The 21,374-nt window shown below is 49.3% G+C and overlaps 2 protein-coding genes across 3 annotated transcripts in view; one reads left to right on the top strand and one right to left on the bottom strand.

The window, feature by feature from the left end:
* The window catches only part of WDR86 (WD repeat domain 86), a 26,975-nt gene extending 25,972 nt beyond the window's left edge, over positions 1-1,003 (top strand). The window contains exons 5-6 of the mRNA XM_023225344.2: positions 156-259; positions 390-1,003. Coding sequence (XP_023081112.1) covers positions 156-259; positions 390-554 — 269 coding nt within the window. The 3' untranslated portion in view covers positions 555-1,003. The remainder of the gene's footprint in view (positions 1-155; positions 260-389) is intronic.
* A 2,638-nt stretch (positions 1,004-3,641) lies between these two features.
* Positions 3,642-21,374, bottom strand: part of NUB1 (negative regulator of ubiquitin like proteins 1) — a 33,628-nt gene continuing 15,895 nt past the window's right edge. For both annotated transcript variants that reach the window (XM_023225342.1, XM_023225343.2), the window contains exons 9-15: positions 14,605-14,791; positions 13,778-13,885; positions 12,856-13,008; positions 7,856-8,002; positions 6,119-6,214; positions 5,269-5,446; positions 3,642-5,026 (exon numbers count right to left, since the gene is read on the bottom strand). In XM_023225342.1, coding sequence (XP_023081110.1) covers positions 4,848-5,026; positions 5,269-5,446; positions 6,119-6,214; positions 7,856-8,002; positions 12,856-13,008; positions 13,778-13,885; positions 14,605-14,791 — 1,048 coding nt within the window. In that variant the 3' untranslated portion in view covers positions 3,642-4,847. The remainder of the gene's footprint in view (positions 5,027-5,268; positions 5,447-6,118; positions 6,215-7,855; positions 8,003-12,855; positions 13,009-13,777; positions 13,886-14,604; positions 14,792-21,374) is intronic.

Genomic DNA, 21,374 nt, shown 5'->3' with positions numbered 1-21,374 from the left:
AAAAAAAAAAAAAAAAAGAACCTCAGGATACCCCCGTGGGGCGGAGTCCCCGGAGACGCCCCAGGTCACGCTCTCGCCGCCCCATCCCTGCCTGCGGGGGGCCGGGCAGGGAGGGAGGGAAGGAGGGAGGCCCAGCGCGCCCTGTGTGTCCGCAGTGTTCACGGGCAGCGGGGACGCTTGCGCCCGGGCCTTCGATGCGCAGTCTGGAGAGCTGCGGAGGGTGTTCCGGGGCCACACATTCATCATCAACTGCATCCAGGTAGGTCCCTCCGCCTTGCTCTGGGCCACTGCCCGAGGGAGGGAAGGTGCCCCGCCCGGATCCATCCACGCCGGCAGCCGCGTCCCCCCGCCTACCGCCTCGCCAGTGACGCCCGCCCCTGCGCCCGCAGGTGCACGGCCAGGTGCTCTACACCGCCTCGCACGACGGCGCCCTGCGCCTCTGGGACGTGCGCGGGCTCCGAGGTGCCCCGCGGCCCCCTCCGCCCACGCGCAGCCTCTCACGCCTCTTCAGCAACAAGGTGGGCTGCGCCGCCACGCCCCTGCAGCCGGCCTGACCCCGCGGGGCCCCTGCCGACGCCAGCCCAGACGCCCATCGGCTCCCAGAGCGCCCTGCCCTGCTCCCCGCGCCGGTGACGCTCGATGGCCGGGGAGGAGCGAGGAAGCCCGGGCGGGAGGAGAGCCCGGCGCAGGCGTCTGTTTTTTCTTTGGTGGCCAGGAGGCGCTGGGAGCGGGAGTGCTCGCCCTCGGGACCGCCCTCTTTTCCCTTTTAGGGTGACTCCTGCCCTCCCTCCCCATCCCTGACCTGGCGAAAGGCCTAGTCTCAGGGACCCTCCCACCTCAGGGGCGGCAGGCGGACTGCCCCAGCTCCCCCAGCCCCAGGAAACGGCCTTTCCTGCTGAGAGGAAGTGACTTTTTACAGAAGCCACTGAATCTGGTTATTTTGGCAAATTGTCCGTCTCGAGGGCCTTGGGGGGAACTAAAATACACAGCCTGAAAGTTCAAAGTACTCCTGTGTCCTCTTTTTGTTTTGCAAACTGAGTCTCAGCTTCTTTTCGGAGCTTGAGATTCTAGGAACCCAGGGCGGCGGGCCTCCTGCCCTGTGCCTCCTCACACCGGCCTGGGCAGCTTTGGGGGTGACTTGTGGAGATGCGGGGCTGCCGCCAGTGTCACTGGTGCAGGGAGTGGACTTGGAAGAGGCCAGGGAGCAAGGGAGCGGCTCTTTCACTTGTGCAGGTGACAGCGGGGACCCTGCTTGGGAGCTCTCATCATTTTCTGCCATGAATCTGGGAAGTTCCTTCAGGGCCTGGAGTAGGGGGAGGGGGGAGGGGACGGGCAGCAGCCCCATCCCCGGGCTCGTGCACAGGGGTCAGGGCAGTGCCTGATGCTGGGAGGCGCAACACACACGCCAGAGCCACCGAGCACCCAAGGGGAGCCCTGTGCCCAGGGGCTCAAGCGCCCTGCAGGAGGCCCCTCAGCACCCTTCACAGCACCTGGAGGGGGCGCTCTTCAGCCCTTTGGTGGTGCCGCTTTCTGCATCCATGTGCCCCGGTTGGCCCAGGTGCCAGGAGAGAAGCTGCAGGTGACAGTGTCTGCCGTGGAGAGCTCATCATCTCGCTGCAGAGAGAAGCATCTGCTGCAGGAGCAGCCCCATTCAAGTGGAGCAGCCCTTTCAGGTAGAGCAGCGTGCACTTCGTAGTCTTAATGCAGAAAATACTTCATCAGAGAGGGCCGGGGCCACGGCCGCCAGGGCTCAGCTGCCAGGCCTGATGGGCGGGTCCACCCTCGCCAGGATGAACAGGTAGGGATTGCACTGTGGGCAGTAGGAAGGGAGGGACGCAGGCGCTGTAACTCCTCTAGGCCAAACCTCCAAACCCTGGGAACCAAAGCGACCCCGACCCCCACCCCAGGAAAAAGGGCTGGTTGGGAGGCAAGCAGGTCGGTGCAGGAGAAGCCGCAGAAACGGCACCACGCACTGTTCTCTGGGTGAGACTTAAGCACACACAGACCTGGGGTCTTGTGCCAGGTCTTGCTGCGACCCGGAACCACTGGGGCCTGTGGCTGCCGCAAGGGGCGTGTCTACCAGAGAGGAGCTTTCCATCGTGCTGAAGGGACGGTTCCGGAGGTGCAGGCCAGAGAACCGCCCTGAGTGCTGCCTGCGGGCAGTGCTGCCGGCGGGCCCTGAGCCTGTGCAGACGCTGGCACTGACTCCTCCCTGCCGAAGACACTGTTGCTTGGTGATGCTGCACTCTGGCCTGAGCAGCCCCTCACTGATAGGTCAGCTCCGGTCCCCACCTTATCCAACCACATCAGAGAATGGAGCACGCATCAAGCCATCCAGAGAAACCAAATGGGGCGCGGACCCAAATCACGGCCGCTGCACTCACTTAGCATTTTTACAGCAACACACATTGGGGTAATTTCTACTTCCCCCGCGCAGAGAGCTTTGCGAGGCGCTGAGGACATAAAGACAGCCAGATGTCCATTCTCTCTCTGGTTTCTGAGAGCCAGAGAGATGGGGAGTGAGAGACTCTGATCTCCTGAACCCAGGCCTGGTCCCCTTCCAGCCACACCACTGTCGCCTTGCTATGAACGAAGCAAATGAGGTGTCTGCTTTTGATAAATTGAGTTGGCTAAGAGAGGAAGGACAGGAGCTACCCATGGGACATATGGGCAGGAACGCAGGGACACGGTAGGGCAGTGATCAGCATCAAGGACACCTAACCAGTTGTGCACACCATCATGCTGGCATGGGCTGCCCTCACCTGCCTGCCACACGCCCCTGCCTACTCCTGCTCCTCTAGTGGCATCCAGCCTCCCTGCTGTGATCAGCAATCATACCATCCGCCCCCATTCTTCTCTCCCCACAACTCACACCTTCTGGCAGTCCATGAACATGTCACACTCAGACTGTCCTGCCCCAAATACTATCTCATTTGTCCCACATCTAGAATGTTCTTTTTCCTTTGACTTCCCAAGGAGAACCCTCCCAGGCCCCCTCCTCTGCAACAGTCTCTCCTTCTCCAGCCTCAGCACCCCCCTGCCCCCTCCTCCACCACCTGTCCAGTTTCACAGGGTCAGCTGTAGGTACAGCAGGCCTGGCCCGAGTCTCCATGCCTGGAGGGCAGCCCGCCCTGGATATAGCGCATGCCCAGAACTGCCCCCCACAACCGGCTTCCTGTGCAGCTCTCTCTTCACAAGACAGGGAAGAGTTTTGGGGCCTGCTGGTGTGTCACTGCTTCTATGATGGCTAAAACCAGCTGGGAAGCTAGAAGACACGCCTGAACCAAGCTCAGGACAGCGACTTGCTAGCAAAAAGCTTCAATTCAGGCCCCAAATCCAAGTGTGGCATTGTGTCAAATGAGGCTGAGACTCCGTGTCACCTTAGCTCACCAGGCACTCCTGAGGCAAACCCTGACAGGTGCATTTCAGTCCCCTGCCCAGGATCCACCCCAGCCCCACTTGGCATGTGGCATCTTTCACAGCAGGTGCCCTCTGCTGCTTCTGAGGTCATCCTTCCATCTCCTCACAAAACTCAGTGGAAACAAACATCTTGCAATCACGATGAAGCACTAGTCACCGAGATGCTTTCAACACCTGCAGCTGGGGAGGCTGAGTAAATTACTGTAAAGTCTGGGTGACAATTTTTTGAATATATTTTCCACCTTTTATTTCCATCAGTATCATCCATTTAAGAAGAATGACAAGAAGTTTCCCATCAGTCCAAACGGGACCACCCACACTTTATGAAAAGGTTAGAGCATTTCAGCCGGTCCCACATGACCCATCCGTCTTCAGTCAGTGCCTTCTGGAAGGGAGGAAAAGTCTTGGATGCACCTGGAACTCAATCCACTCGGCATCTGGCTGCTGCTGCAGTCCTGGGGCTGGAAGGAGCCCCCACTGGGTGCACATCTACAGAGGAGTACGTGGCGCAGTGAGGACGGTTACTGCTGGAGCCGACACAGCGAGCTGCATACTTTTAGAAAGAGCCTCTGTCACATGGATAGAACAAAAGAAACCCCACAAAAAACCTGGAGAAAATATATCTAAGTCTCTGATAGATCTCTTAGCTAGCAGTGAGTTCAGTATGACAGCACAGAGTCTAAAAATATTAATTAAAAATAAATTGCTTTGGTTAGCATTTAAACCTTTCCCATTCAATAAAAGATTTCTGTAATGAGGAATGCTGAATATATATAAAGTCTGACACTCAATCTTGAATTTCTGGGGCGTATTTTACTGAACTAAGAGCATAAAACACTGGTGTCCTAGGCTGAAGACATCTGCTGCGACCTGGCCAGCGCCTCATCACTATACCCCACAGCACTTGAAGACTTAAGGATGATTTGAGGGGCGGGGGAAGGGTGGCACAGGAACCCATGGGGAACCCTGGCAGAGATGGCAGCTTGGGAAGCAGGAAGGCCATGGGCAGTGGGTGCATGAGGCAGGCAAGCCGGGCAGATGGAGCCACAGCTGGAGAGGAAGTGGTCCAGAAGTGGTCGGGATGCCCTTCCCAGGACCCTGCCCCAGACACCTTCCCCAGGATCCCTGTTCTGCGGGACCTCTGTTCCTTCCCATTTCAGGATAAAACACCAAGCTAGGGAAGGGGTTAGGGACGCAGACCAGGGAGGCAGATGGAACGACCTGCACCAGGCCAGAGGACGCTTCTTCCCCGAGACCACGCATGAAGGCCCTGGGACCCCTCCTGGCCTTGTCCCCTGCCTGTCCCCTCCTACGCCCAAAGAGGAACTTGCAATTCAGATAAAAAGTAAGAACAGAAAGAGCTGCATTCGCCTTTTCATAATGATAGCATTTATAAGCAGAAAATTAGCACTATTTCTCTTCATTATTTAGTTTTTCTTTGTTGCTGACTTCATATTTTCTACATAGGATAGGTACTCTGCAATAATCATTTCTTCATCTTCCAGAGTTGAGTCAAGATAGTCCTCCTCATGCTCTGGAATGTCTTCCAGTATCTCATTGACGGCCTCTGTCTCCATGTCTTCATCTGTTGAGGCACTAGAGGTTCCTACAATAAAATACCGCGGGAGTAAGTGAATTATGTGAGGATTGTCCTGGGGACACTGCACAACCACAGTCAACCTCAGACTGTGCCTCCTGCTGGCCACACTGTCCAGGTGGCCAGCCCAGCAACGTCAGGGGACGCCCCTCTCAGTCTCCACGTCTGCCGTGGCCTAGGGCACTGGCCCCGTCTGTTGGCTTCTGAAGATACTTTGCTGTCAACGTGGCCCTCAGAGACCTCAGACCTACCTGCAGAGTCAGAAGGGGATGTGGCTGGCGGGGACAAAGAGTCCTCCGGCGACAGCGGCAGGTCGGGAGGCAGGCTTCCTCCGTTGTGAGCAAGGGTCTGGGCAGCCAGCTGGACGTTGCCTCTGAACACTCTCAGCGCAGCTTCGGCCACAAGTGCATCAAAACCCATGTACACCAACTAGGGGAGAGGGCAGGGTCACAGCCTCGGCCACCCCCATCACCCACAACGAGCAGACAGCCGGCTCTCATGTTTAAGAGCTCCCGGCATGCGCACCATGGCCCTTTCGGCATAAGTCATGCTTCTGTGCAATGTGAGCGTGGAGCAGCCTGGAAGGGGGCTTGGAAGACTCGAGTCGGGTGCGTCAGTGAGCAGCCATCTCAGGACAGGCAGTGACCTCGGGCTGAGAGGAAGGCGCCACGCCAGTCTCACCGCGAGCACGGTGAGGTCGGTGGCCACAGCATACAGGCATGCTAATGTGTGTGGGGGGACAAATGTGGACAGAGTTGTCACTTGGGACACAAAGCTGGATGGGTTTCACAGGTCACAGTGACATCCTTTTAGGTCACAGGCAGATAAATGGGACTGATGTAAACAGCGGTGCATAGAAAAAGGAGGCAAACCTAAAGAGACCTTCCTGACACTTCCCCAGTTTTCCTGCTTTCCAAGGAGGCCTCCCCTGCCCTCTGTTGCTGCGTGGGTGGCCTCTGAGGTGGGCAGGTTACACCTGGAGCCTGGGAGCCAAGGTTTCAGCACAGACTCCCCCAGTCCTGCTGCCTGATTTACCCGGGTTACCCCAAGCAACCCCACCCAAGGCTGTCCAAGCTGAGGGCACAAAGACGTGTCACTCACTTGGTCAATGTTTTCCTGGGAGGGACTTTCTTGACGGTTGTCAGTTTCAGGATTGGAATCATTTAACCACCACATCTGAGGATTGCTGAGCAGAATCTAAAACACACAGGAACACCCTTTACCCATCACTAAGCTCTTCACACATTCAGACAGGCACCACACCCTGCCATGTGCTCGGCAGACCCAGCCGTCCTCTGCTGCTACGAGCAGAGAAAGGGGCTCCCGCCTGGGCTGATGTTCCCAGAGGCTTCCAGCCAGAGACCGGGACAGTGGGGGTTTGAAGAAGGAGCAAGACTAGTCAGGGGAAAGATCCCTTCTGACAGAGCAGGAAAGGACAGAAGAGCAGGCGGAAGCAGCATCCGAGAAAACAGGTTTTGTCAGAGCTACAGACAGAAAGGTCTCTTAAGCAGCTCAGGGCTGCCTGATTGATCTTTGAAAGTGTCGTGCCCTCTAGACTTCAAATATCAGGCAGGTAGTAGAGTTCTTTTGACCCTTGATTTCTTCATCACACAATACGTAATCTTAAAGACTCTGTGGAGACTTTCCTTTCCAACACTCAGTACTTCTCTGTTGGCTGGAGGTATTTATGTGCTACTCATATAATTCCAGTCCACTTTGAGACCCATCGGTCCCTTCGGATGTTCAGAATTTCCCACCTCTTAACATTTCTCCAGCACAAAAACATCAAACTAGATATTCAAATACAATTTTAAAATTTAACGTATATGTTAAATATACATATACATCATAACAAAAGTACTGACTTGTGGAGCCTTCCAGGGAACAGGGCAGGGATAAGAGACAAAGGCAGGGTGAACCCCCCATGCCTGCTGCACCCACACCCGCCTCAGCAGGGCAAATGAGTACACCTGCCCTGCCCTCCACCTGCCTCCACCCCCATCTCTGCCCCCCAGCCCCGCCCCCAGCACGCACACAACCTAAGCTAGCTCCTACCACTCCGCCTCCTGCCTGCCATGCTGCCCCAGCTCTGCCTGGACTGCTGCCTCCATGCAGCCAGCCCCCTGCCTCCCGTGCACCCCTGGGGACTCCCCACCACGTGTGCTCTGAGTTTGTCTCTCACCGAGCTGCGGGGCTGAGAGGGCAGAGGGTGCGTCCATACCAAGCTGCTGAGACACAGCACAGCACCTGCCCTACTGAGGATTCAGCACCTGCCCTACTGAGGATTCAGCACCTGCCCTACTGAGGATTCGATCTGCTTCTCCAACACAGGGAAGGAAGTGGCCCAGGTAAGGTCACTGCTCTTTGGATCCCAACCTGCTGTCACTCCTGAGGGGTTCTCTGAAAAGCTCCCCCTTTGCCAACATGTACTATGGACTAAATAAATAAAACTAGATACTTACATTTAAAATTTTAATGCCAAACAATTATACTACAAGTTGAATTACCATTCTCTTTTTCTGCTATGGAAACTGCCTGTTTACACTACACTCTGCTGCACACAGAAACCCTATATAAAGTCCTGGCCTGTGGACTCTGCTGGTGTGGACAGACACCATGTTCTGGAGCCAGGCCTGGGCCAGGCACTGAGCATGGGGCCTCATGGGGCCTCACATGGCTTCTGTCCAGGCTGGAGCCCAGGAGAAAGCTGCCCTTCAGATCTGATGACGGGGCAGCCCATAGGAGTGAGCCTGGGAGGACGCCCGAGAGCCATGGAGGGAGCTCTGGGCAGGACCCACTGCTCAAAGACAAGGTCAGAGGCCCCGAGGGAGCGGCTACCTTCAGGGCCTCGTCCAGGTTCCCGCTGGCTGCATGGAGCGCCCGCTGGGCTGCGTGCGTGGAGTAGCCCATCCTTTTCAGACACCTGATGTTCTCGAGGCGGCGTCTTTTCTTCTCTTTTTCCTCCTCCCTTATTTGGGCCAATTCCTTTAGGAAAACAGCAAAGTCCCATCCCAAGTTAGGGACTGAGATTTCACAGCATCTCAGTCTGCGCTCTGCAGGATTCTCGGGGTTTCCAGGCAAAGCCAAAAAACCAAAGCAAAGCACAGCGGGACCTCTGTCTACCTCTCCTCACCCAGCCAAATGGCAGAGGTGCCACAGAGGCAGAGGGGTGGTGGAAGTGCTGCTTCTGAGGGCAGGCAGTGGAAGTGAGACACCCGTGGGGCAGGAAGGAGGTGCCTCATGAGCCCTGCCATCCGGCATCAGGATGGGCCACTCGCCCAACCCAGCGCACTCCCACTGCAGAGGTCGCAGGCGTGAGGTGCATGGATTCTCTTCTAGGAACTGGGCAGAAGAGCTTCCTGCATGTGGTGGGAAGGCCTTCCAGCCTTTGATGAATCGCCCACGGACTCAAGTTCAAATGTGATGTGGCATCGGGGCTCCTGGGCAATGTCAAGGTTGATGACCCACCCACCACAGCTTGGGGAGCAAGGACTCCAGGGCCTTCTGAGGCCTGTCATTCCATTCAGTACCCACAGAATGCCCAAGGGACAAAGTTCATCTAACCTCTTGGTTCTCAACCCTGTTTCTCAGAGTTGCCTGCTATTGCTGCAGGAGCACAAGGCAGCTGCAGAGGGTTCTAGTTTCTTCGCCTCTCCCACCCAGGGCCAATCAGGAGGGTTCCAGCTTATTTTGTAAACTAGTATGCCCATAAACATGTCATTTAAAAAGGGGATTTTGCTGCTTAAAAACAACAACAAAGCAAGTTTGAAAACCAGGAATTTAATCCAACCTCATTATTTTCCCAACAAGGAGACAGAAAGCTTTCAACAAAGCTAAGTGACTGCCACATTCTCCCAGGGAGAGCAGCTCCACCATCAGCAGCAGTGAGGACGGGGGAGAAAACAGACTCCCCTCCTTCCAGAGACCTGCTCCTGCCTCCCCCCCAGCCCAGGCAACAGGCACCTCCCTGCGTTTTCCCCACAGCAAGAAAGTGGCCTCATCTCTTAGGAAAACAAAAGCACCATCATCGTGGAACCAGACTCCACAGCACCACGGTAGGAGCAGGCAGAGCAGAGTGGCTGCTGGAAACATCTCCAGGGATGAAGATATCTGTAGACTCATGGCCTGTCTCTGTCACGGGAGAACCTCCCCTAGTTGGTGTACATGGGTGCCTCTCTGCACCCCGAGAAACCAGCTGCACCAGGCCTGTCTCATGCCCCCGTTACATGCTCTACCTCTCAGCGGCCAGTCTCCCCCAGCTCCAGCCCCGCTGCACAGCGCAGTGGGCTCCGTCATTCCAGTCACCTACCTAAAAGCCCACAGCAGCTCCCGACCACCTCCCCACACTGAGGCACCAGCTCCTTATTATGCTACTCAGGGCTCCCACTCCCTAGCCCCAGCAATGCTTCCAAACTGACCTTATCCTGCCACACCACCCCAACCACGCACGCCAGCAGGAGTCTTTCATGCCACTCACATTTGCACTTTTATTCACACTTACACTCCACATAAAATGCCTTTACTGGTCCCATCCTCTGCTTTCAATACAGTTTCTTCCATTTATATTCCAACAGGCTAAGAAGCACGCCTAACATCCAAGCACAGAGAAGGACACTGCCAGCCAGCCGACCTGGGCATTTCCTACCACAGACCTCACATCAACTGGGAGCTTCGAAGAACGTTGCCTTTCATTACAAATGTCTTAGTCTGTTTCCTTTTAATCATGCAAACACACGTGAGAAAATTATTTTCTGATATATTTCTCTTTATACTAAGATGAGTTAGAAAGATAAAGTAGATCAAATCAATGACAGTACCGCACTGAAGTGGCTACAGTTCAGTAGAATCAGATTTCAAGAGAGAGGCATTGTATGGTCCCAAGCAGCTGGGACCACCTCTTAGGAAGGCTGCCTCTCACAGTCTGGCCATACTGAAACATGATCTGTGATCTCTGTTTCTACAGCTGTTGCTTTTTGCCAGATGAGAAACGGGTCTGTACTCAGGGCCATGTTGCACAAAAAATATAAACTTTTAAAATTATATATTAAAGGCTGGGTGCAGTGGCTCACACCTGTAATCCCAGCACATTGGGAGGCCAAGGTGGGAGGATTGCTTGAACCCAGAAGTTTGAGACTGGCCTGGGCAACATGGTGAGACCCCATTTCTACAAAAAATAAAAACAAAAATTAGCCAAGAGCTCTTGGCAGGAGGATCATTGGAGCCCAGAAGATCAAGGTTGCAGTGAGCCATAATCATGCCACTGCACTCCAGCCTGGACAACAGAGCAAGACTCTGTCCCAAACGAAAACAAAGAATTTACATTCAGCTCAGTTAGATGCCCATACCTAGAATGCTGGAACTCTGTGGGCAGCAGCTTTCTCTCGCTCATCTAAAGCTCCAATAGGAGCTCACTTTCTGTGGGACATTGTTCTTGTCTTTCCAGCACCCATTCTACCCCTCCCAGAAGTGTGGGAGGCTGCTCCAGCTCCCCAGGTGGCCCCTGAATGGGCTAAGGTGGCGACCCTCTACCTCTTGCCACAGGCCCGAGCCAATCAGTCTTGGCATTCCTCCAGCCTCAGTGAGAACAGGTTCAAGGCTTCTCAATCACAAGAAGCTCAGGATTTTCTCTGAGGATTCTGGGACAGAGATTATGGCCCTTGGTGTGACTGGATGACACTGATGACATGGGGTGGGGGGTGGGATAGAGAGACAGACCTCAGGTCCTCAGTGACATCAGTAACCACTGAATCACCTGACCCTGAGACCTACTCTACTGCTGGACTTTTTACGAGTAAACAGGCCAATAAATCCCGTCACATCCGTTTTTTTGATGTTTAGGCAATTCTGGTTTTTTTCTGTTGTTGTTGCTTTCAGCCAAAAGCATCCTAACTAATAACACCCATTGGGTGGAAGAGGGAGCAGGATCAACTGCACTATACACACTGTTGTTTTTTATTTGCATTTTCTCCAAGGGCTTTTAACTTCAGAAATGTACAAGTGATGTGACTCCACTATGCTTTAAAAGACTGCCTCTGAGCTACAGCTCTTCCCGTGTGTAAGATGAGAAGTATCTGTCCTATGGCCTCTCGGGTGGTCACAGGCAGAAGTGAATGACATGAGTGTGACAAATGTTTTATGAACTATAGTCTCATACACTGATGAGAATTGTTTTCCAAATGATCTCATTTTAAAACACTAGCTTTCCAGATGCTAATAAAATCTTACTGGTAGTGGAGTAATAGTAAAGCAACAAATCAGTATCAGCAATGTTCGTTTTTCTGTTAGTACTTAATTAGACCATGTAAAACTCAAACACACAGAACTCAACTTTTTAGCCCATCGCAGTGGCTCACACCTGCAATCCCAGCACTTTGGGAGGCCAAGGTGGGCAGATCACTTGAGGTCAGGAGTTCGAGACCAGCCTGGCCAAAATGGTGAAACCCCATCTCTACTAAAACTACAAAAAGTAAAGCTGGGCATGGTGGCGGGCACCTGTAATCCCAGCTACTCAGGAGACTAAGGCAGAAGAATCACTTGAACCTGGGAGGCGGAGGTTGCTGTGATCACACCACTGCACTCCAGCCTGGGTGACAGAGTGATACTGTCTTGGAAAAAAAAAAAAAAAAAGAACTCAGCTTTTCAAAGTCTCTGCCTTTACCTACTCATTGACTTCTATAGCAAGACCCAAAGGACCACGATTGGACTAGGCAAGAGAGAAAGGTAATGACCACAGCTTGTGTTGTAAAAGGAGAAACCCAAGCAGCCCTGGGACTGCTCACCATGGAATCAACCCACGAACCCACTCCCTCTCTGGCATCATGTAGGCAAACAACCACGGGGCTTTCCTGCTCCCATCCAAATACCCCTGAGGCTGTTTTTCTCCTTCGGGATTATCCTAGTGTTTAGCAAAAAGGGAAACGAGGTAACATACATGTGAGGATTCTAGAGACTTCTGTGGCTGGAGTTTACAGCTAGAAAGGGCCTGTGAGATAATGTAGTACCAACTTCTTGTTTTGGCAAAAGAAGAAAAATGGTTCTCCTGCTAATATTCCACCATGATCTCCCTCTAGGCCTCAGTTATTTTACTGCAGGACATACTGGATAGAATAAGGATCCTTCCAACTCCAAAATCCTAAGGTCTTCTTTAATGTACTTAATTGTTTCAAATGATTATAGTTTTTTAACCTGTGCTTTCATAATATAATCCAACTTGTTTCTATGATTTGACTTATGTTTCTAGGCAAGGATGCAATCCCCAACTTTAATAAAGACCTCATGAAAAAACAGTTTTCTGTTTTTAAAATGACTTCCAGAAATACACTATGGTGTTAAAGAGAGAAAGGGGACTGTTTGCCACCACAGCAGGAAACAAAACTAAGGAGACTGCGGCATGAGAAAAATGATCCAATTGAAAAAGACAAGTTTCAGCCGGGCACGGTGGCCGACACCTATAATCCCAGGACTTTGGGAAACTGAGGTAAGCTCATCACTTGAGGTCAGGAGTTTGAGACCAGCCTGGCCAACATGGCGAAACCCGTCTCTACTAAAAATACAAAAATTAGCTGGGTGTGGTGGCGGGCACCTGTAATCCCAGCTACTCAGGAGGCTGAGGCACGAGAATTGCTTGAACCCAGGAGGGGGAGATTGCAGTGAGCCAAGATCGCACCACTGCACTCCAGCCTGGACGACAAAGTGAGACTCTGTCTCAAAAAAAAAAGTTTCTTCTTCCTTCCCAATCTGGAGTAATAAAGAGTTCCTTGTTATTAACACCTCCTGTGGGACTATCTTTTTTTGTTCTTTCATACCTAAGAGAGCTAGGGCATTGTGAAAGTGGGTACCTCTCTGCGGTTGGTAATATGAGTGGCCGCATGATCCACATTCCCATCACACGCCCTCAGGCCAAGCCGGGCTTCCTGGGCAGTAAATCCCAACTGCAACAAATTGTCCACTTTTGATGGATCAATGTATAGCTCTTTCAAGAGCTGACGTGCCTGGAGACAGGGAGAAATGTAAGAATCATGTAACCATAGCAATACTTAAAGCTTAATACAAAGTTAAAGCCTAAAAGAAATTAGATTGTGCCCAATGTGAATTAAAGGGCATCAGATTTTGGATAAAATCTCTAAACTAGGCCTGTTATTAACAAGTACAAATGGAAAGAGACCAACACTCTCTCTACTCACATTACACAGCCTCAGCACAACACCAGGAAAGAGGCTAGGTGTTGTGGAAGTGACTGGTATCCACTTTTTTTCTACAACAAAAGCCCCTGAATTTGAGCTGTGCATGTGGCATTTCTCACCCTCCCGTGCAGCTGGGTGTAGCCAGGTGGTGAAGTCGAGGTCAATGGCATGCAGCCACAGTGCTGGGTGCAGCTGCTGGGCCATCTCTCAAGTGGCCTGCTCTGGACGCTCTCTTGCCCCCTCTGCTGGCTGGAAGAGGCACTGACAGGAGCAACCTGGGACGCCTCGCTGAGGCTGGCAGGCTGCTCACTGCTTTGGCCCCGCTCACCTCCAGACTGCAAGATGAGTGAGCCATAAACTTCTATCCAATTAAAGTCACTGTCTTTTTGAAGTCTCCTTATTACAGCATCTGGCTGTACTCTAACAAATACAAATATGTTTCTGGTTCAACATCTCCTGTGCACGGAGAAAGCACAGGCATGTTTCTCACAAGTCACAAACTACTAAGTTAAAATCCTTAACTTCCGGGAGTGTTTTTTAAAAGGAGGTGAAAACGGTTACAACTTTATTTTCTTACCTTGTTAAGATACTCACAAGCCTCTACATCATTTCCACTGTGATAGTTTCGGATACCTTGAAGTAAGTAGAGTCTTAGAAACAGTACTTTCTCTTTCCCACAATTTCCCTAAAATTATTGAAGAAAAAAAGGACAAAGTTGCCTTATTTCTAATTACAGGCGTATAATACTCACATCTGTAATTCCCTTGGTCTCCAGAGGGGCAACATGGTAGTATTAAAACGTCCGTGGCTTCACTAGGACTGATGGCAAAAGTGAAGCCCCTTCTTCCCCATCCCCTGCGCTACGACGACATTCCTCCAGACGCGCAGCGCCCCAGACGCGCAAGATATGCAGCACAGTGGCCCTCCTGGTCAGCAGAGAAGTATGCAGAAATCCAAACCCGGTATAAGAGAATCTACATCAGCAGGATTGTGATGACTTGTGGAAATCAGAACAATCCTTACTCGAGCCAGAGCTCTTGAGCTGGGACTCATTCACTCTAACTGTTACTGCTGAAATGTCTATTTTCTGCATTTACATCTTGCAAATTAGACTCTACCCATATAAAGAAGTCTGCAGCTCTCTCCTGGTCAGGGTGATCACTGGTGGGGTTCTATGACTAGCAAACTGTGTTGCTTTGGGCTAAATGCTCCCACACTAAAAGAGACAGCCAGATTTGTAAAACATTGAACACTTTATAAATATATAGGTTAAGAAGAGTATACTGCATATACTACTATCAAAATGAAATCACCTTGTGGCAGTAGTTCAAATACTTTAACAGGAATAAACACAAATGCTAGAAATGGACTCAACAAGACATAAAATGAATTCCAGGAACATACTTTTATGTGGACCAGTCTCTGATGATTTTCTCCATAACAATTTTTAAAGCATTTCTGGGCCAAGTTTAATTTTTTTTCTGCATCATCAAGACATTCCAGTTGTTCCAGGCGGAAGTAACACCACACTATATCCAGCTGGAGGACGGCATAGTTATCCACTGTGTCCAGCAGCTCTCTGCAGCACTCACTGGAAAGAGAAGGAAAATGACATCATTGCCAAGCAGCATTTGAAACATTTGTAGCATTTGAAACCTTTTTCTGAATTACTGGAATTCTTTCCCAGTTCTTGGTATATGTTCAAAAGCTGACTGCTCTAAAAGAGAGATCCTAATGTTTAGGAAGGGAGCTGTATTTATAAACTCATCCTTCTAATGGGGGAAAAAAAGAGAAATCAGGGCTTAGGAATCAAAGCTTACCACCACTTGCCCCAGGACACACATGCAGTCCCTTGACAGGAAGGAGAACCCAGGACCACTGTTTTCGAGACCCTCAGCAAATACTGGGAAGACCATGCTTTAAAACTGTGACTTCCAATCCTGACTGCAAATTAGCATCACCTGGACCAGAGCAACATTCGTTGGTTCTTTCTTTCTTTTTTTTTCTTTTTTTTTTTTTGAGACGGAGTCTCGCTCTGTCGCCCAGGCTGGAGTGCAGCGGCGGGATCTCAGCTCACTGCAAGCTCCGCCTCCCGGGTTCCCGCCATTCTCCTGCCTCAGCCTCCCGAGTAGCTGGGACTACAGGCGCCCGCCACCTCGCCCAGCTAGTTTTTTGTATTGTTAGTAGAGACAGGGTTTCACCGTGTTAGCCAGGATGGTCTTGATCTCCTGACCTCGTGATCCGCCCGTCTCGGCCTCCCAAAGTGCTGGGATTACAGGCTTGAGCCACCGAGCCCGGCCCCCTTTCTTTCTTTAAGAATCATTGATCCCACCTAGACCAAACATAATAGAAATCTCTGGGGGTTGGGCCTGGTTGTTATATTGCCAGAGTCTCCCCAGGTGAGTCTAACCTACAGCCAGGGCTGAACACCGCTTCTTTAAAGACGCCAAAAAAATCCCTACGTATTATGAATGCCTCGGCTGATGAAGGCTCGGACAAGACATTCATGTTCAACCACATTCAAGCTGGGGGAAAATCAATCCAGAAAGCGCCAGGCTCTAACGGCCCAGCTGATTTCTGAGGGCCTGTGTGCAGGCAAAAGGAGACTCTATCCGTGGCAGCAGGCTGAACCCAGGCGCAGAGAAGGCAAGAAAGAGAGCAACAGAAGTCAGCGTGCTCCAAAAGAAGTGCTGGCAAAGGCAGCCATCAAAGTGACTGATTTTAAGTTATGATTACGTTAAAAATTCCTAGTGCCAATCTAGGTCTCAAGTCTTCAATAAGAACATTTGGAACCACACATTGTATATGAACAAGGTTTTATATCTTTGTGTTCATTGGTGTTCTACTAAAAATAAGACTGCTCTTGTATAAAACTACAAAATCCACATAGCCTCAAGCTTCCTGTCCTGCCTATCAAAATATGCGTGGAATAAAAAAAAAAAAAAAAAAAAACCAAAAGGACTTTTATTTTGTCATTTGCCCTTTAAAACAGTAGTCTCCTAAAGAGGACCCGTGTAGACAGTCCATTTGGGGGTGCAGCAAGAAAAATGTATCACGGCAGTATTTTTACACTGATTTTCACCTCTCTCAACATTTCGAATTTTGTGAATGTTTGAGAACATATACACCATATTTTACACACACATGTGCACGCAGACACACAGATGTGGAGCTGGGTGAGGGGTACTTTCTCCAAATTTACTGCTCAGCCTGAGAACTTGACTTAGAAAAAGCAGCGCTTTGTGGATTGTGGTCTGATCTCACAGGCACGGTGAGATTTCCTGGCTCTGGACACATTCTGGTTCCTGTGACAGAAGACTCTCCTGCCACTCACAGGAAAGCAATGGGCATGTGGCCGAACTTCTCCATCTCCTGCATGTTGCTTTAACAGGCTCATTTATGCTTTACTAAGCATCAGGAGCATGGACAGAAATGGCCTCATGTCAGTTAAAAATAAAATCAATATGCACTTATCTCAAGTTGGACCCAGGATCGAGTATTTATTTGTGCAGCCAAAAAAAAAAAAAAAAAAAAAAAAGAGAGAGAGAGAGAGAAAAACCAACAAAATGAACAAACACACAAAAAAACCAAAGCAGAGGTCTCAGAGGGGTACATGTCATCCTTACAGTTTTGAGAAATCAACACATTATTATATATAAAACTATATTTAAACCTGATCATTTGCTTGGGGAAAAGTGGTTTCTTAAAGCCTGGTATAAATGGAATTTAGAAGGCCGGGCGTGGTGGCTCACACCTGTAATCCCAGCACTTTGGGAGGCTGAGGTAGAAAAATCACTTGAACCCAGGAGTTTGCGACCAGCCTAAGCAACACAGAGACTGTCAAAAACTATAAAAATAAAAAATTTAATTTAGAGTATACTTTTATTAACACTACTTTGGTTTACAATTTTAGTAGCATTAATATTCAGCACTGTTGATACATTTTCATGCTGACAATATTAAAATAAACGTACAACATTTATTTAAATAAAATCTACTGAGCCTAGCTTTCAAAAAATAAAATAAAATCCTGGCCAGGCACAGTGGCTCATGCCTGTAATCCCAGGACTTTAGGAGGCCGAGGCGGGCAGATCACCTGAGGTCAGGAATTCAAGACCAGCCTGGCCAACATGGTGAAACCCCATGTCTACAAAAATTAGCTGGGCATGATGGCGGACGCCTATAATCCCAGCTACTTGGGAGGCTGAGGTGGGAGAATTGCTTGAACCCAAGAGGCCGAGGTTGCAGTGAGCGGAGATCGCGCCATTGCACTCCAGCCTGGGCGACAGTGCAAGACTCCGTCTCAAAAACAACAACAAAAATTAAATCCCATTTGAGCTTAAGTCAGTTATTTAACAGAAATTTATTATGTTTGTCTCACAGATTTTTTTTTTTTTTTTTTTTTGAGACAGAGTCTCGCTCTGTGGTCCAGGCTGGAGCGCAGTGGCGCAATCTCGGCTCACTGCAAGCTCCGCCTCCCGGGTTCACGCCATTATCCAGCCTCAGCCTCCCCTGTAGCTGGGACTACAGGCGCCCACCTCCACGCCCGGCTAATTTTTTGTATTTTTAGTAGAGTCGGGGTTTCACTGCGTTAGCCGAAAAGGTCTGATCTCCTGACCTTGTGATCTGCCCACCTCGGCCTCCCAAAGTGCTGGGATTACTGGTGTGAGCCACTGTGCCCAGTCTAAAATTTTCATGTTAAAGAAAGAAAGATACTAATTTCAAGAAAGGTAAGCCTGGCCAGGCGCAGTGGCTCACACCTGTAATCCCAACACTTTGGGAGGCCAAAGCGGGCGGATCACCTGACGTCGGAAGTTCAAGACCAGCCTGGCCAACATAGTGAAACCCCGTCTCTACTAAAAATACAAAAATTAGCCGGCAGTGGTGGTGGGCGCCGGTAATCCCAGCTATTTGAGAGACTGAGGCAGGAGAATCGCTTGAACCCAGGAGGCAGAGGTTGCAGTGGGCAGAGATTGCAGTAAGCCAAGATTGTGCCACTACCCTCCAGCCTGGGCGACAGAGTGAGACTCCGTCTGAAAAAAAAACCAAAAGCCAAACTTACCTAACTTTTTTCAAGAAAGATTGGCTAAAAAGTCATTTTCAATTTTATTACTGGTTTTAAGGAATTGGATTATAGTGTGCTATAGTTTTTTTTTTTTCTGGTATTTCTTGTACTTGGGGTTCATTAAAGTGATTGCATCTGGGGGTTTATAGTTTTCATCAAACTGGGAAAAATTATGGCCATTTTTTTCTTCAAGTATTTTTTCTGTCCCACATGCCTCCCTTTCCAGGGACTCCAATTACATGCATTTTAGGCTGCCTGAAATTGTTCCACAGCTTGCAGATGCTCTGTTCATTTTATCTTCTTTTCAGTCTTTTCTGTTTTCTCAGATAGTTTCTATTGCCTTAGTTAACATTTACTAATCTTCTCTTCTATAGCGGCTATTTCGCAGTTCGTCCCACCTAATGTACTTTTCATCTTATGTGTTGTACTTTTTCTCTCTTACGCTCTGGTTTGGCTCTTCTGAATGTCTCCCGTGTCTTCATCTGACATGTTCAATTGTTCCTCTGCCTTCTTGAGCATGTGGATTACAGTCACTGTTTTAATGTCCTTGTCTACGAATTCTATCTTCGGTGTCACTTCTGGATCTGTTGCTACTGACTGATTTTTCTGCTTGTTATAGCTTGCATTTGCTTGTTTCTTTGCATACCTACTAATTTTTCAGTGGATGCTTGATATTTTTGAGTTGCTAAATGATTGCAGTTTGTTAGGGATGCACCTATTTCAAAACAGTAAGTTAAGGGTACTGTTGAGAACTAGCTTTTAAGCTTTGTTAAGTGGGACCAAATTATGCCCTAGTACTGAGGCAACACCTTTCTGAAGATTCCATTTGATGCCCTGTGACTACCAAATTCTCCACTCTGGCTGGTGGGAATATGAACTATTCCTGGCCTTGTAGGAACTCTGGGGATTATTCCCTGCTTCTTTCATGTGGTACCTTGCCCAGCCCTGGGTGGTTTCCTCACACACATGTGCTGATCATCGCTGAGCAGAAGACTCAAAGGCTCCTCTGAAGCTGACATCCCCTCTCCGGCAGCTCGCTCCTCTCACCTCCTTGGCCTCCTGCACGCCCCGCTCCATGTCCTGAACTCCAGGGAGCACAAGGCTCTGCCTGGGTTTGCCGCCCTCCCTGCCCCGTAGCCTGAAACTTCTCCAGGCACTGAGCTCCCCTCATGTTTCCCCACCCCAGGGTCACCGTTCTGCACTGCCAGGAAGTCACTGTTTCATACTATTTGGGGAAAGAAACTATTCTTGATCATACTACATACCATACTCCAAGACATATGGTAGGAAGTTGTGACAGAACTTCTAGATTACTTGGAGAAGTTAGGGGGGAAAAATCAAATGGAAAAGGAAATGGAAAAACTGAAGTTTCCTCCATCTGCAGTCTATTTGGCTTGCATTACTGCTGATTTCGTTTATGAAAAGGGAGAAATCACACACACAAAAAATATGCTAACAAGTTGGCCAGGATTAACAGATGCCCAGAAAACAAATAACTTTCTCTACTTAGAAAGACATTGACAATTATTATTTCATTATTGTATCTACTACTTACCGAACATGGTAATGTACCATGAACTGAAGATGTAGCAAAATTTTTATTCAGTGGTTCCCTGAGACCTAAAAATTATTTCAAGGATTTGTCCAGGGTAAAAAGATTGAGAGAGGCTCACACAGATGTATGAAGATCAACCATGTCTTTATAACTGCTGAAGCTCGATTATGAGTGTATATGGAAGCTCATTATACTAATTTTTATTTTTATGTCTATTTGAAATTTTCCATAATAAAAAATGAGAAACAACTATGGAAGGGAATGAAAAATCTACTTAAATTTTTAGGACCTAATTTACAGCCTGTTTACTCTGCACTGTTTGCAGAAGAGAATGAAACTAACATCCTTTCAGAAACAGGCACCCACCAGCCCTCATTCTCACTATTCCCAGCCCGGCCCCTCCCCTCCCAGTCCCTTCTCTGTGTATGTTAAAGTTGAGACTTGTTCACTTAGAACCCAAAGGCACTGACCAATGGAAAACTACAAATATTTGCATTCATCTTCTGGGAGTATACAGTATTATCTTGGGAATGCACCAAAACAGAAAAGAAGTTAACACTAAATTTGTTAACTTTTGACCATTTTCAAAAAATCAAGTCTACTTTTCAAATGTTGAATACGTCTGCATCACAGTCTCTTAGTACCATTTCCCATGAAGAGGAACCAGGACTCCTTGGGAAATTGCTGATTCCTGGTCTGGGGCGTTAAATGCCCAAGATGAGCCTGGAGTATCTTTGGATTCCAGAAATCAGAGACTGCAAAGACTAGCAGGGTTGAGTCAAAAAAACACAGGGGCTGCCTGCCAGCCAGCGATGACCAATTTAAGCACAGAAGTTTGAAACACATCAAATGTTTTAAATCCATGAGTTAATAATGATACTTAAGAAAATGAAAAGAAAAAGAAACCTCTTTGGTCACCTTTGGAGGGTGATAGTGAAGGAACTCATTTATTTTGAAAGCAAGAAAATAAGGAGAAAGGAACAAAGTATTTTATTCTATCTTTCCTATACAAATTGTACCTTCACATATAAAATAACTGATGAGCAAAAAAAATTTTTTTCAGAATTCCAACAATAAATGCAGAAGGGAAGCCAGGTGCGGTGGCTCACACCTGTAATCCCAGCACTTTGGGAGACCAAGGCGGGAGGATCACATGAGTCCAGGAGTCCAAGACCAGCCTGAGCAACACAGGGAGACCCCATCTCTATAATTAAAAAAAAAAAAAAAAATAAAGGCAGACACAGTGGCTCACACCTGTAATACCAGCACTTTGAGAGGCTGTGGTGGATGGATCACTTGAGCCCAGGAGTTTGAGACTAACCTGGGCAACATAGTGAAACCTCATCTCTACAACAAATACAAAAAAATTATCTGGGCATGGTGATGTGCACCTGTGATCCCAGCTACTTGGGAGGCTGAGGTGGGAGGATCACTCCAGCCCAGGAGATGGAGGTTGCAGTGAGCTGAGATGGTGCCACTGTACTCCAGCCTGGGTGACAGAGTGAGACTGTATCTCAAAAAAAGTAATAATAAGTGCGGAAGGAATAATATCAC

This window comes from Piliocolobus tephrosceles, chromosome 8, assembly GCF_002776525.5.
Source record: "Piliocolobus tephrosceles isolate RC106 chromosome 8, ASM277652v3, whole genome shotgun sequence".
Lineage (NCBI taxonomy): Eukaryota > Metazoa > Chordata > Mammalia > Primates > Cercopithecidae > Piliocolobus > Piliocolobus tephrosceles.
The sequence above is the reverse complement of the archived record's forward strand: the minus strand, read 5'-3'. Positions and strand labels throughout refer to the sequence as shown.